Source organism: Lissotriton helveticus, chromosome 11 (genome assembly GCF_964261635.1).
Source record: "Lissotriton helveticus chromosome 11, aLisHel1.1, whole genome shotgun sequence".
NCBI classification, from domain to species: domain Eukaryota; kingdom Metazoa; phylum Chordata; class Amphibia; order Caudata; family Salamandridae; genus Lissotriton; species Lissotriton helveticus.
The window spans coordinates 1,134,497,926-1,134,513,866 of NC_136072.1; the positions used below are offsets into that span (position 1 = coordinate 1,134,497,926).

Genomic DNA, 15,941 nt, shown 5'->3' on the forward strand with positions numbered 1-15,941 from the left:
AGTACCTGGGAGCACCAATAGACACTCTGGCAGCAATGGCGCAGCCAAACTCTGCAAGAATCAACAGCATTCAATTACTGATTCAGAAATTCAGACCCCAACACTCGCTCACAGCAAGGGTGTTTATGCAGTTGATAGGCATGATGGCCTCCTGCATCTTCATAGTCCCTCACGCGAGACTACACCTGCGTCTGCTTAAGGAGTGCTTAGCACGGCAGCGGAACCCACTCAAGGACAATTACAAGACCAAGTGTGTGTGACCGGTCGCGCATACAACTCTCTGCATTGGTGGAACCCACAAAACCTTTGCAGGGGACGACCGTTCCAAGAGCCTGTACCACAAATAGTGCTGACAACGGACGCATCTCTCCTGGGATGGGGAGCGCAAGTCCTCCATTACACAGTGCAGGGACTATGGACGACACAGCGGTCGTGGGAGTGGGAGGATGCACATCAACCTGCTGGAACTGATGGCAATCTTTATGGCAATGAAGGCGGTCAAAGTACATTTGTGCAACAAAGTCGTGTTGATCCGCACGGACAACATGACTGCCATGTACTACATACAGAAGCAGGGAGGGACACACTCTCCACAGTTGTCACATCTAGCGCAAAGCATGTGGAAGTGGGCCATTCAGAGAACATATTCCTCATGGCGGAACACCTCCCAGGCAGGGACAACCAGATGGCGGATCTGCTCAGCAGACACAGCCACCAGATGCACGAGTGGGAGATACATCCCTCAGTGCTACAACCGTACTTCCAGCGGTGGGGTCACCCAGATATAGACCTTTTCGCCACAAGGGAAAACGCAAAATGCCAAAGCTTCGCCGCCAGGTTTCCACACCCGCAGTCTCAGGGCAATGCGATATGGATGAACTGGTCAGGCAAATTTGCGTACGCTTTTCCCCCAGCTCCGCTCATACCACTAGTGGCACGCAAACTACGACAACACTCAATGACCCTCATCCTAGTTGCTCCAACGTGGGCGAGGCAACCGTGGTACACCACGTTCCTAGAACTTTCCGTGGTGCCTCATCAAAGGCTGCAATTAACGCCCAGTCTTTTAACGCAGAGCCATGGAGACATTCAGCACCTGGATCCGCAACAGTTAAACCTTGCGATCTGGCTCCTGAAGTCATAGTTTGGTTACCTGAACTTGCCTCCTGACTGCATGAATATTATCAAGGAGGCAAGAAGACCTACAACCAGAGCATGCTATGCGGCAAAGTGGAAACGATTTGTCATCTATTGTAACAATAATAACGTAAATCTGCTAGATGCATCAACTCAAAACATCATATGTTATCTGTTACATTTACACAGATGCAATCTAGTCTACAGTTCCATACGTATACATTTAGCTGCGGTGGCAGCTTATCTGCAAAACAGGCAGCACCTTTCACTCTTCAGAGTACCTGCTATTAAAGCTTTCATGGAGGGACTCAAACGAGTGATTCCTCCAAGACACCCACCTTCACCTGTCTGGAACTTGAACGTGGTTCTAACCAGACTGATGGGACCACCTTTTGAACCTCTACACTCGTGTGAAATACAATTCCTAACGTGGAAAGTGGCTTTTTTGGTGGCAATAACATCACTTAGAAGGTTAGTGAGCTGCAAGCCCTAACTATTCAGGAGCCATTCATCCAAATTCACGCAAAGAGAGTAGTGCTACGTACAAACCCTAAATTTATGCCAAAGGTGGTATCCCAGTTTCACATCAATCAAACAATAGAACTGCCAGTGTTCTTCCCAAATCCAGAAAACACTACTGTGTAGATGTACACTCCAAGCAGATGTAGGACAAGCTGTTCTCAAGACTCTTTTTCAGACTGCTGCAGCTGGCAGGGGCAACCACCGCTAAGGGGGAGACTGCTATCCATTCTATGCACAGATATGAATTCAGCAGCCCACATGCCTCGAACGGAATATGCTACTTACCAGTATGCATCTGTTCTTGGCATGTAGGGCTGCTGACATTCATATCGCCCGCCCTCCTCCCCGGTGCCTGTCGCAGCTGTAGCACTCAGAATTAATCTCTAGCATGGACATCACTTACTGTATCATACTCCATCTCTGCCACAATGGTGAAAAACAATCTGAAGATGGAGAGGATGCCCATGCGCACTGTAGTCCAGGGGAGGAGCCACCTATCTCGTGATACTTCAAAGACTCTTCCAGGACAACAATATGCAATCATCCGGACCCAACACTAGGCGGCGATCTATGCACAGATATAAATGTCAGCAGCCCTACATGCCAGGAACAGATGCATACTGGTAAGTAGCATATTCCTTCACCTCCGGATCTGAAACAAAAACAACCGGGTATTAACCCAGATACTGGACATATTCATGCCAAATTGCCAGAAAAAAAGGAAATTGGCCCATCAGGATGAGCATCACATGCCCCTGAAGAAAAGGAATGTGGGTACAAACCTATCACCACCTTATGTGCCACCTCCTTAACCTACTAATCTTCAACTACTCATTACCCCCACTAATTAACCACCATCACCTAACCCACAGTATGACGGGGATAGGGATGAGGATAGGCCACAAGATGTTGACCCATGGGAGGATTATGATACTGATCCACGCACATACTGTCCCTTACTTAAATCCATCCAGGCCATCCCCTCCTGATGACAATAAAGGATACTTTGAGTTTTACTTAACAGGGCTGCTCATTACCATGCAGTGGAACTACATAAGGAGGCTTTAGAGGAGGACTTCTTGTTTGAGACCTTAAGCTCAAATCAAAAAAAGAACATGCATTACCAATGCTTATGGGGATGCTTAAGCATACAGATGAGGTTTTCAAGACCCCGTCCAAGCAAGAATCATCACGCCCAGGGTTGAGAAAAAATATAATCCAGCACCTACTGACCCTGCTTACATCAAGGGTCAGCTGCCCTTAAACTCTCTTGTGGTCTCTAATGCTTGTAAGAGAGCGAGTTCACAGACCACAGGTGGGGCTCCTCCTCCGGATAAGGATTCCAAATTAATTGTTGCCTCTGGCAAAAGGGTAGCCTTACAGGCAGCTAATCACTGGCGCATTACCAATGCTCAGGCTTTGTTAGCCAGATATGATAGAGCTCATTATGATGAGCTGGAAAAACTTATCCAAATTCTGCCTGATGAGCACAAATCTAAGGCAAATTATCTTATACGAGCGGGAAAACTGATCACCAATACCTCCATTAAGTGTGCATTAGTTGCAGCAGACAGCAGCATGCACAGTTAACACCAGCGTGTTGCTACGCAGACACGGATGGTTAAGAATATCTAGTTTCAAACCTAAATTATAGGCCTTCATTCTCAATCAGCCCTTTGATAAAGAACACATCTTTGGTCCAGCAGTTGACACCTCGCTGGAAAAAAGACACTGAGGTCGCAAAGTCCATGGGGGCTTGACAATTACCTACTAATAGAGGATCATTTCGCCGCTCCATCTGCCCCTGGGGGGAGCAGAAAGACTGGTATTTTTTGGGGTTGGGGTGGGGGCTTCTTGGGCAGCTCCCATCCATACACCATAAAAACGTTCCAAAAGTGATACCACAGAAAATCCCTCCTCCTCTTACAAAGGCAACAAACAACCTATCCCCCTAGTCAAGAGGATATTTTAGAGGAGGTTTTAGAGGAAATAATGTAAAGGGAAGAGGCAGAGGCAACTGCACACACACTTCCCCCGCTAATAACAAACAGTGACTTCCTTCCGCTACCCCCCGCCCCCAATCATTCCACTCCAGTCGGGGAACGTCTCAATTTCTCCCTGTCTGGAACAACATCACCTCGGACAAATGGGTTTTACAAATGATCTAATATGGTTACTTCTTGGAACTTAGACACTCCCCCAAAGATTCTTCCAAGATCATCACATGCAATGTCACAGGAACATCTTGCCGTTTAAAAAAAAAAAAAAAAAAAAAGTTCTCTAAAAGGAGCAATAGAACCAGTCCCATTAAAACATCAAGTGACCGGGGTATACTCCCTGTACTTCTCAATTCCCAAGAAGGACGGCTCTCTTAGGCCTAAACTAGACCACAGTCCACTAAATCTATACATTCAATCTGACCACGTTCATATGGTCACTCTCCAAGTGCTTCCACTTCTTCAACAAGGCGACTTTCTGTCCACTCTGGACTTAAAGGATACCTATTTCCATATCCCAATACATCCTGCTCATCACAAATATCTGAGGTTCGTAGTAGCAGGACCGCATTATCAGTTCAAGGTGCTCCCATTTAGAGTAACTAGAGCACCCAGTTTTTTCACCAAGTGTTTAGCAGTAGTCGCCGCCCATCTTCGAAGACAACACATTTACATCTTCCCATATCTGGACGACTGGTTCATAAAAGCCAGCTCGCAAAAAAGCTGTCTGTCACACTCACAAAACAGTGCAGTTGCTTCACGATCTTGGATTCACAGCCAACCTGTCCAAGTCTCATCTACAGCCATCCAACACACAGGTGTATCTGGAAGCCACTATAGATACACAAAAGTCTTTGGCCTATCCCAATCCGACCAGAATCCGCAACATACAGACTCTAATCTGTCAGTTCCAGCCTCAACACTCATTGCCAGCTCAAGTGTTCATGCAGTTACTAGGGATGATGGCGTCTTGTTTACTAATAGTTCCTTACGCAAGACTTCACATGTGCCCCCTTCAGGAGTGCTTAGCATGTCACTCTTCCATACGCTTACTACTTGCTGCAATAGCTGCATACCTACAGAACAGACGACATCTATCTTTTTAGAGTGCCTATGATCAAAGCATTTATGGAGGGACTTAACCCTTTCGCTGCTAGGCCTTTTCCCCCCTGTTCGAAGTCTTTTTTGGGCTATTTGGGGTAGTTCGCGCTTAGGCCCCTGGAACCTTTTGACCACATAAGGTATCCACGCCAAATTTGTGTCCTTTTCTTCCAACATCATGGGGATTCTAAAGGTACCCAGGGTTTGTGGATTCCCCTGGAGGGGACCCAGAAATTAGCCAAAATACAGCAACTTTTTTTTTTTAAACATGGGGGAAAAAAGGGGTACAGATGAAAGTGTCTGGTTTTTACCTGCAAATGGTATCAACAAAGGGGTTCTGGTGCTGAAATCACCATCTTCCCAGCTTTCAGGGACAAGCAGACTTTTCTTAGAAAACCAAAGATTTTTACACAGTTTGGGCATTTTTCTGGGACATAGCCTATTTTTGCTATTTTTTGTGCTTTTAACATCCTTCCAGTTAATGGTAGAAATTGGTATGAAGGCAATAATGGATCCTGGAAAGCCATACATTTTAGGAAAGTAGGCAACAATCTGAATTCAGCAAGGGGTCATTTGTGTAGATCCTTCAAGGTTTCTTTATAGAAACTAACAGTTAAATATAGCAAATATTGAAATTAGTAATAACAGTTGCTCTACAATTCTGTTACCCTTAGTCTTCCGAGAAAAATGGTACCTCACCACCTCACCTGTGTGGGTAGACCTAGTGCCTGCGACCAGAAACGGCACAAAGCGCAATGTGGACACATTATTTTTACAGTGAAAACTGACCCTTTTTTTGCAAAGCACCTAGCTGTAGATTTTGAACCATAGCTCTGCCAGCACCTAGGGAAACTTGGCAAAGCTATACATTATTGAACACTAGACATCCAGGGGAATTCAGGATGGGGTGACTTGTTTGGCTCTCACCAGCTTCTATTACCCAGAGTCCCTTGTAAGCCTCAAAATGTTTTTAAACACATTTTCCTCACATTTCTTTGGTGGAAAGTTATGGAATCTGTGTGGATCCACAAAATTCCACCCACCCAGCATTCTCCGAAGTCTTCTGAGAAAAATGGCACCTCACTTGTGTTGGTGGGTCAAGTACATCTGAGAGGCAACTGCCCAAAACCTATTGAAGCAATATCAAAATTACCCATCACAAAACAACCTGGTTTTGCAAGCGGGGTCCCATGAGATTTTGGCCCCGGGCTCGGCGGCCATCTAGGGAAACCTACGAAACCCACATATTTCTGAAAACTAGACACCCGGGAGTTGACCCGATATGCCCCCAAGGGGGGCAGAAAGACTGTGGCTATTTTTTTAGGGGGTGGGGCTGCCCACAAAGGGCATACCAACCGCGCATAAAAAAGCCAGCTTAATTGCTGGGACCTAGTGGGCCTTCTGCCCCCACCCCTCCGGGGAGGGGCAGAAAGACTGTGGCCATTGTTTTTGGGGTGGGTGCATTATCATGCCCATTCTGGGCAGCCCCCACCCCTACATTATAAAAAAAGAAATCCCTGCTGCCTAGTGGGCTTTCTCCTCCCCCCCCCCCCTTCCCCGGTGGGGGGCGTGGGGGGGAGGGAGATCAGGGGCTATTGCCCCCATCTGCCCCTGGGGGGAGCAGAAAGACTGGTATTTTTTGGGGTTGGGGTGGGGGCTTCTTGGGCAGCTCCCATCCATACACCATAAAAACATCCCTGGTTTCTAATGGGCTTTCTGGCTCCCCGGGGGGCAGAAACACTGGAATTTCATCGGGGGTTAGGGCATAGTCATGCCCATTTTGGGCTGCCCCAACTCTAACATCAATAAAAATGAAATATCCCTGGTTTCTAGTGGGCTTTTTGCCCCCAGGGGGTCAGAAAGACTGATATACATCTCTGGGGAGGGAGGGGCATTCCCATGCCCTCTTTGGGCAGCCCCCAACCGAACGTCAATAAAAGAAAACTCCCTGGTTTCTAGTGGGCTTTCAGCCCTGGGGGGTGCAGAAAGACTGTTGTGCCCAAAAGAATATGTGAGGAGCAAAGGCCCTTGCCCAATGGGCCTCCCCCGTGCTAGTGGGTGGATCCCTGCTTGGGGATCGCCCTCCTGGGGCTGTGATAGCCTCACGAGCACTGAAACACTAAAACTGATGACATGCGCGTGATAGTCATTCGATTGAAAACCAGGAAAGGGCCTCAGGAGGTTGGGAAAGCTCCCCCATCCCCACCCACCTTCCGAGGCCTCCCAAAAAATGGAAATCCCTCTGCTGTTTGCAGCAGAGAGATTTTGTGCCCCTATCCTCATGATGGTTCTGACGGTTCCGTCATGAGCACTGGAGCACTGGTGCTCATGACGGAACCATTCCGTCGTGAGCACCGAAGGGGTTAATAGAATCATTCCTCCATGGCTTCCACCTACTCCAGTGTGTCTTCTCAACATTGTCCTCACCAGGCTAATGAGTCCACCCTTTTAACCATTGCACAGATGTGAAATACAATGTCTTACTTCGAAGGTAGCTTTCCTCATAGCTATCACAACTCTGAGGAGAGTGTGTGAGCTTCAGGCACTAACCATAGAAGAACCATTCTTACAGATACATCAAAACAAATTGGATTTTCGGACCAATCCTAAATTTCTACCAGAGGTCATTGCTGCTTTTCAGATCAACCAATCTGTTGAGTTGCCGGTGTTCTTCCCTCAATCAGATTCTGTGGCAGAACGTGCATCACACACTTTAGATGTGAAAAGAGCAATTGTTTACTATATAGAAATACAAAACCTAAGATTTTTTCGCTTTTGGTCCACCACATAAAGGCAGTTCAATATCAAAATCGGGCACTGCAAGGTGGATAGTCAAGTGCATTCAAATATGCTATGCAAAAGCAAAAATAACTTTAATAATTCCCCCTGAGAGCGCACTCCACTCGCAAACTAGGGGCTTCTATGTTTTTGTTTTTTTTGGGCAGAGTTTTATATAGCGCGAACTAGACCCGAACCAAATCGGGTATCAGAGCGCTTTACATAGCACCAGTTACGTTACATTAGGACACACATTCATTTTTGTTAGGCACGGGGAGATTAAGTGATTTGCCCAGAATCACAGGAAGTTTGGCGTCGTTACCGAGACTCTAACCCAGTTCCTCCAGGTCCGAGGTCGAGCGCCTTAGCCGTTAGGCCAACTCCTCTCCCCGGCATTGTTATGAAACATACCCATAGATGATATCTGAAAAGCTGCAACATGGTCTGCACATTCACAAAACACTTGTGTAGATTTCTTAGCAAGCTAGTGTGGGCCAAGCAGTTTTACGTACACTATTTCAAACCACTGAAGCGGCTACAGGTTAGCCACCGCTTTGGGAGATAACTGCTTTTTAGTCTATGCACAGCATTGCACAGGATGTGATCTACAGCTCACATGCCTCGAACGGAAAATGCTACTTACCCAGTATGAATTTGTTCTTGGCATGTAGAGCTCTAGCGTCACATGCGCAGGATCCAAACAGAAATGTACTGGAGAACAGAAAACTGGATTTTCTGCTGAGAACCAGGTCTTAATCCTGAGAAGCAAAGCTGTGGAGATCTGAAACACCTACAACTGTGCTCTTATTTTGATGTCAAAGTCAAGTCTAATCACAGAGTTTTTTTCTGCAAAAGTAAATATGTCCGAAAGAGACCGGTCTCGCCTTGCCAAAAGCATTGTGAAATTAACAAAATGATGCTAGTAGCCAATATTTTGAAGAATGTAATCCTCAAATAGAGGGAAAGTACTCTAGGTCAAGTTACAGTTAGCCAAAGAACAGATTTTGAATACAATAAGTTGCAAGCATCCAGGCCCAACACTAGATGGAACAAGTATGTAGAGCTTTTTCTCCTCAATCATGGGTTGACTTACATATAATCAATCCTTCAACCTCCGCATTTAACAAGGAGCAAAGCTGGAATTTAGTAATTATGACTGTTCTACAGACCCTTCTCTCCAGATTAACTGTCCTGACACTGTACTGTATTCTGACCGTGAAGCTCCTTGCTTAAAGTAGCAGTGCCAAGCGTCTGAGGATGATGCTTTTATGCACAATTTTCTAGTTTAGTTTCAACCTTTGTAATGAATTTTAAAGATTTTATTAACCCCAGGTTTTTAGAATGAGGTTGCTGATTAGTGTCAATTCTGGTTGAATTTAATTTTAAAATACTGAGAAAATGTTGGTAAGAAAATAGAGAGTAACTTCTTCCTTCTCCTCTTTTGGCAGATCTGTGACTTTGGATTGGCCCGTGTAGCAGATCCAGATCATGATCATACTGGTTTCCTGACCGAGTATGTAGCTACTCGCTGGTACCGTGCACCGGAGATCATGTTAAATTCTAAGGTAAGTACTGCTGCAGAGGCATCACAAAGCAGTCCTAATCCTGCAACTTTATGTATCTTGGTAAATGGCTGGCATCTTTTATAAGATACAGGTTACATGGTCAACGCATGTTACATCATTTTGGTTCTTTTATTTTTGCTTTGTAGCATTCTCACTGAACGTAGAATATTCCCACAAGCATGCAGTGACCTGTGGAAACGCACATTTCTGCTTGTTCCCCAGAACATTGCAGTCCCTGTTATTTCCCTATCAAAGGATTACTACTATTGAAAGTCCTGCTAATTACACGTTTGGGATAATAATGAGGCTTTTGAACAGGCCTCTTGTAATGAGGGTTGAAATGGCTTAGAAGGTTTTTCAATGGTTCTTGTGATTTGTATTGGTGATACCCAAGGTAGAAATGCTTCTTCTCTAAGATGAACGTGGATTTGTTAACTTCTTCCTCCAAGCACAGATCTTTAAGTACAGGAATTGTGTTCAGTGAAAACTTAAGGGATCTACTAAGTAGACTTGGCTTCATAAGAGAACACACTTCGGCTTGTAAATGATCTGATTGAATTTAAATTGAATGTAGGTCTAATCTGCTCAGCCATCTGCTCAGGATATGTGCTTCAAACCTGTTCCCAAGAAGAGAAACAGGTTGATAAATTGAAGTAAGTATGATCTCCTGTAGTAGATCTGAATTCCAGTAGCATTATTATCTAGCAGGTCCTTTAGTCTTCTTGACATATTTACTGGGCTCAGTCTACCGTATGATTCTCAAAGTTCTGCAGTTTTTCGTTTACATTTGCAGCAGTCATTGCATTGAATTATCCATTTAATTATAGAATTTCGCTCTCTTCCATTCAGTTTACCAGTTTGTCGGTTAGAACCTGGTTAAACATGATCATCAGCATCTCATTTGTACACCATAACCAACATTCAGATGGTCATGCTTTGTCCATTTTCTTTCTGTCATCTAGACGTTTGTACAAATCTATGTCTTCAAACAGAAGGAACTCATTAAAACAGGAGTACAGGTTATCTGTTCATCGTTTTCAAATTTAAATTACAGATTCCGCTGTTACACACAAGTGCTATAATTTGTTAAGACAACTTCTTCTGACATTGGTTTCCGAGGGTGGAATCACTTAAGCCCCACTGCAACCTGGTGCTTCATGTCCTCTGAATTGGGCGGGATAACAGTGAGTTTTGCTGATCAGGAGCCCCACTGATATACACATTGGCCCCTAATTGGATCTCGTCTGAGGCAGCACACGTGTGCAGTCTCTTCGAGATCTATCTTAAACATACGAAGTGCTTAGAGTCCACCCATTACTTACCATTGGTTGACGTCTTAGTCACTTTTACTCCTTTGGTCTTCATTGGTCTGCGGCAGTTGAGCTGATTTCATTTTGCCGGCTGGTCGTTCTCTAGATGGCTTTGGGTTTCACTTATTTAGATTTGTCTCGCTCTTACTTCATTTTAATGTTTTGTTCGATACGCCGCACAGGCAGCGACAACAGCTTTGAACTGGAATATGTCAAATGACTCACTCCGGATAATGCAATTCTATGCCACTTTACTCCACTCTGACATGCTGCACTGACACTGTACCCCAATCTTCGTCAACACTGTACTCCACACTACTAACTTAAAGCCATGTTGAAGAGCATCCACACTGGAGTACAATATGTCTAAAACAGATTGGCAAAGCCAATATCTCCCCCATAGGCGAGACCTATTGATTTTGCAAGTGCTTGTTTTTTTCTAGAAACCAACCCCTGCCTTCCTTTAACAAATGAGTCAATTTCCAATTCTCCTTTTCCAACCTTATCTACTCACTCTCTTTACATTGTACACTGAATACTTATTAGAGACTGGCTACTTAATTATCTACCCCAAGTCAGAGCTCTTTCTTCTTCGCACATCTGAAAACTTCTTATTGTTACTAATCACTTTGTTTAACAAGGCAGACGAGAGTACCAGTGCTTCAGGCACATCACTTTTTATTTTGGCAGGAAGCTATTTAATTAATTTGAAATGCTGAAATTAGAGTTTCACAGTAATTGCATTCGAAAGATTATTCCTATACAAATAAAAACTCTGACGAATATAATTTCAGTCCAAGAACCAAATAGCAATCATTTTTCTTGGTTTTCATGGATACCAGCCTAACTCCAAAGTGCTTCATCTGAGCAAGTGTATTGAAATAAATGTTTACCTTATTGGGATTTATTCTCCTCGCTTTCATTCTTCATGGCTTTAGAATGGGCTGAATTTTGTTACTGTTTGACAATATTAAGAACTATCCACCCGTTTAAAAAAATAAAACTATCTGTAATGCTTTTCCTTGATCCTCTGTATTTTGATTAAATTAATAGAAAATCTGTTCTCTTCCTTGATTGGGCCAAAATAAACGAAGAGAGGTGGCTGTCTAGATCCTGCCTCCCTTTCTATACCGCAAAAACAAACTGAGCACCATCTTTCACTGTGCTGCCTGCTGGCATTGTGGATGTCCTGGGTTCTCCTTAAAGGGAGTGTACAGGCATTCCACTGGGTGAGGCTGTGTCCATGCAGGCAATTTCCTTAATTTGTTTCTCTCTTAAAATGGGAACATAAAAAAAGGTTTTAGGCAGGAAAGCTGGCATATGATTTAAAACTCTTGTGGCAGATCTAATCGAGAAGATAGATCTTCAATGCTCTGGAATGGCTCCTCCCTCATGATCCCTTATGGTAGTTTTAGGAGCATAAAGTGAGTATTCTGGAAAGTTTCTGCCAGAGTACCTCACTGCACTTCTGGAAAAGGCAGTTCCTCTCTCCCCAATCACTAACTCCTCCCCCCCCCCACCCCCACCCATCCCCCACCAAATGGGGGAAGGCACAGCACCATAACACTGGAGTGTAAGTGCAAACTAGAGCACCTGGTGAGAACCTTTACTGTCAGTAGGTGCTATGATGCAGAAAAACATAAGTATATGTAAGCATGTACCAAAACCCTGTCAACCTGGACCGGGCAGTGTACCTCAACTATTCTGTGCATCTTCAACCAATGAGATTAACTCCTACATAAGCATCCACAGATTGTACCTCAGTGTATCAATATGCTGTTCCAAGTTCAAGCGTGTATCGCAATGAATGTATTAAATAGGTAATCACAAAGCCACTCTTTTCAATGCATAATCCATGTATTCCATAATTCGTTAAAGTAAATGCAGACGATGCAGTGCTATTGTGGTGAGTATTGTTTCATCGCTGTAAAATACAAAATAATCACTTGGTGTTTATGCAGTAAAGTCATGGACGACCAAACAGTCGCTGATAATAATCCCCGTCTGATATTGATCCCATAAAACCAGTGATGTATGCACCAATGTTTCTACCTGTTCCCCATTATTCAGTCCTCATCAGCACTAAGACATCAGATTTATATTCTGTATTGCTAGAATTACATGACCACTTAAGGAGCAATGATGCACAGTACCATGGGTTACTACCCATCAAACCGAGGGCCAAACCACTCAACCCCCACCCCTCAATCCCTTCCTCAGGACAACTGAGAGCTGGCAGAAGAGGTCACGCGTCGTGCATCCTTCCAATGAGAAGGCCCTGTGATTATTGGTGGGTGGAAAATGTGTGTGGCTAACGTTCTGTGGTGAGCGGCTTGGCTGGGGCAAACTGCTCGGACGGTAGACCCTGGTCAGGTTCGCCACACACCAGGACCTCCTTGCTAATAGTGTGCAGTCTGGGTGCCTCTGATACTCTGTGTTGAAGAAAGTGGTTCTGCACCATGTTATACAGATACCCACCACTACCCACATATACCTGGTACAACTCTGCCCAGAGGGACTATAGAGCTGCTGTTCACTAGGAGTCTGAGGGTTTTCAGTAATTGAGTCTGCTCAGCAGGCCCTAAAGGTAAGATGGGTAAAACTGATTCTGAACTCTATATCGACTTGGAGTATGAAGACGAGCCTCTGGTACAGGGTGCCTTGAGTACCGAAGGCCCCTTAACCCCCAAAACCTTTTTTTTTAAAACATAAGGCTACGGCACCACCTCTGCCTTCTGGCCAAGGTCTGCACCGAGACAATGTTCCCGATGCCCTGCCTTCTGGCTCTGCATCAAAACAAACGGTCAAGCCTTTTGGCTCGGGACAGAGTCTGACAATCTTCGGATCGGAACCTTCCGGTTTGAAGGATAGATCGGATTCGGAGCTGAAACACTCCAGTTCCAAGGCCAAATTTGTTTTGGAGCCGAAATCCTCCACTCCGAAGCAAAAACATGCTTGCCCCAGTATTGGAACTTTTATAGATTCCGATGCTTTGTATCATTCCCCGCTAGTTAAATGACAAGAAATAGGGCAACCCAGTTATCCCCAAGGAACTGGGTAACCATAATTAAATAGAAGAAGGCTCCTTGAGGAATTATTTCAGTTTTTTCAATTAATTTCTGTTGAGTCTTTCACAAGTACATCAATTTGAAAAAGATCATAAGAGACGTGATATCTCAATCAATTTTATGTATAATTCAATACTCAAATATTCAGATTTACAAAATTAAAGCTGTATACATTTAGGCAACAAACACTACATTTATCGATACACTTTTTCAGTAGTGTGCTATACCATTGGTACCATATGTATTATTCACATATATACATAGCGTGCTTGCATAACATCAGTCAATTAATTCATCAATTATTATATACAAATCCTTTCGTTGATGAATATAAACCAAATGGTACAAGGGCGTCGACGTTTCGGTCTTTAACGTATTATTTTCACCTAGACCATCCTCAGGACTATATGTTGCACAAGATATTGAACAAGTTCGATTTTTTTCAATCCAATCATCAACGGCTTCACCAAGAAGACCGAGAGTACTCCTTAGCAGTTTTAACAAGAGAGTAAACACGAAAAACGGGCAGGGCTCCGCTTTAGAATGATGGGTGTAACATATTTGTACCCCTTAGTCGAAGACGGGAAACATTCCTCGTCAGTCTCTGTTGGCGCCAACAGAGACTGACGAGGAATGTTTCCCGTCTTCGACTAAGAGGTACAAATAATATGTTACACCCATCATTCTAAAGCGGAGCCCTGCCCGTTTTTCGTGTTTACTCTCTTGTTATAACTGCTAAGGAGTACTCTCGGTCTTCTTGGTGAAGCCGTTGATAATTGGATTGAAAAAAATTCGAACTTGTTCAATATCTTGTGCAACATATAGTCCTGAGGATGGTCTAGGTGAAAATAATACGTTAAAGACCGAAACGTCGACGCCCTTATACCATTTGGTTTATATTCATCAACGGAAGGATTTGTATATAATAATTGATGAATTAATTGACTGATGTTATGCAAGCACGCTATGTATATATGTGAATAATACATATGGTACCAATGGTATAGCACACTACTGAAAAAGTGTATCGATAAATGTAGTGTTTGTTGCCTAAATGTATACAGCTTTAATTTTGTAAATCTGAATATTTGAGTATTGAATTATACATAAAATTGATTGAGATATCACGTCTCTTATGTTCCTTTTCAAATTGATGTACTTGTGAAAGACTCAACAGAAATTAATTGAAAAAATTGAAATAATTCCTCAAGGAGCCTTCTTCTCTTTAAATATTTGTATCATTCCCCTTCGTCAGCTTGGGAGCCTCGGTAAATAGAAAATACCATAGCAGTATGTACAAAAAGAGAAAGTAAGGCCTAGGCCTCATCTCCTTTTGTAGCGTATCCACCTCTTTTTGTAAAAGAGACCAAAAAACTTGCAACAACCAATCCGATTAACCTCACCCCTTAGAACCCTCCTGAGAGAGACTCATGGCCTCAGATTTTCTACCGCACGTTGTGCTAAGGGAGTCTCCACTGAGCTCTGCTCAGTTTTCTCTTCAACTTTGGTTTTCTACTCTCAAACTCTTTTCAGGATGTCAGAAAAGACAGCTTTATTCAAGGCCTGTGCTACCTGCTCAAAGAAAAGGCTATATATTGAAGATAAATGCAAAAACAACAATTGATGGACGGAATGCAGAACAATGTCATACATTCACCCCAGTACAGAGATCTGGGCCTAAATGCATAGTTTTTTTGCACTCCACACCACCCCAGGTCAGACATGGCCATATGCAAATCAGCCTTGACCCTGTGCCTCATGGGAACAGTCCAGCCTGAACTGCCAAGCCATGTCTTTCCTGGACCGGAATCAAGCATCCAAGGACCGGTTTCTAGCTATCAGCCTTCATCAGCCTGGATAGCTTGACTCCAGTGGTGTGGAGAGCATGGGACTCGCGTCTGAGCATACCCATCCCACTCGGGTTGACGAATGCAAAAACAACAATTGATGGACAGAATGCAGAACAAGGTCATACATTCACCCCAGTACAGAGATCTGGGCCTAAATCCATCGTTTTTTTGCACTCCACACCACCCCAGGTCAGACATGGCCATATGCAAATCAGCCTTGACCCTGTGCCTCATGGGAACAGTCCAGCCCGAACTGCCAGTGGACAAAAGAACGGTGACGGATTAAACCCAGATCTTTTGACTGGGTGTGAGTGTTTGATTGATTCAGATGCTCTGTCCATCACCACCCCCTTTTGTACCGCTTTTGGCCACCATAAGTGTGGCAGGGTATGCTCAGACGTGAGTCCCTTGCTCACTTTGCCACTGGATTCAAGCAAGCCGGGCTGAAGACGGCTGGAATGCCAGCAATCGGTCCTCGGAAGCTTGTTTCCGGTCCAGGGAAGACATGGCTTGGCAGTTCGGGCTGGACTGTTCCCATGAGGCACAGGGTCAGATGATTTGCATATAGCCATAGAAGAGTGGGCTAAAGAACGGTGACGGATTAAACCCAGAT

General features: G+C 44.2%; 1 protein-coding gene across 1 annotated transcript in view; it reads left to right on the forward strand.

Moving 5' to 3' along the window:
• Positions 1–15,941, forward strand: part of MAPK1 (mitogen-activated protein kinase 1) — a 417,351-nt gene that overhangs the window by 249,338 nt on the left and 152,072 nt on the right. Inside the window, exon 4 of the mRNA XM_078667885.1 lies at positions 8,984–9,100. Coding sequence (XP_078524011.1) covers positions 8,984–9,100 — 117 coding nt within the window. The remainder of the gene's footprint in view (positions 1–8,983; positions 9,101–15,941) is intronic.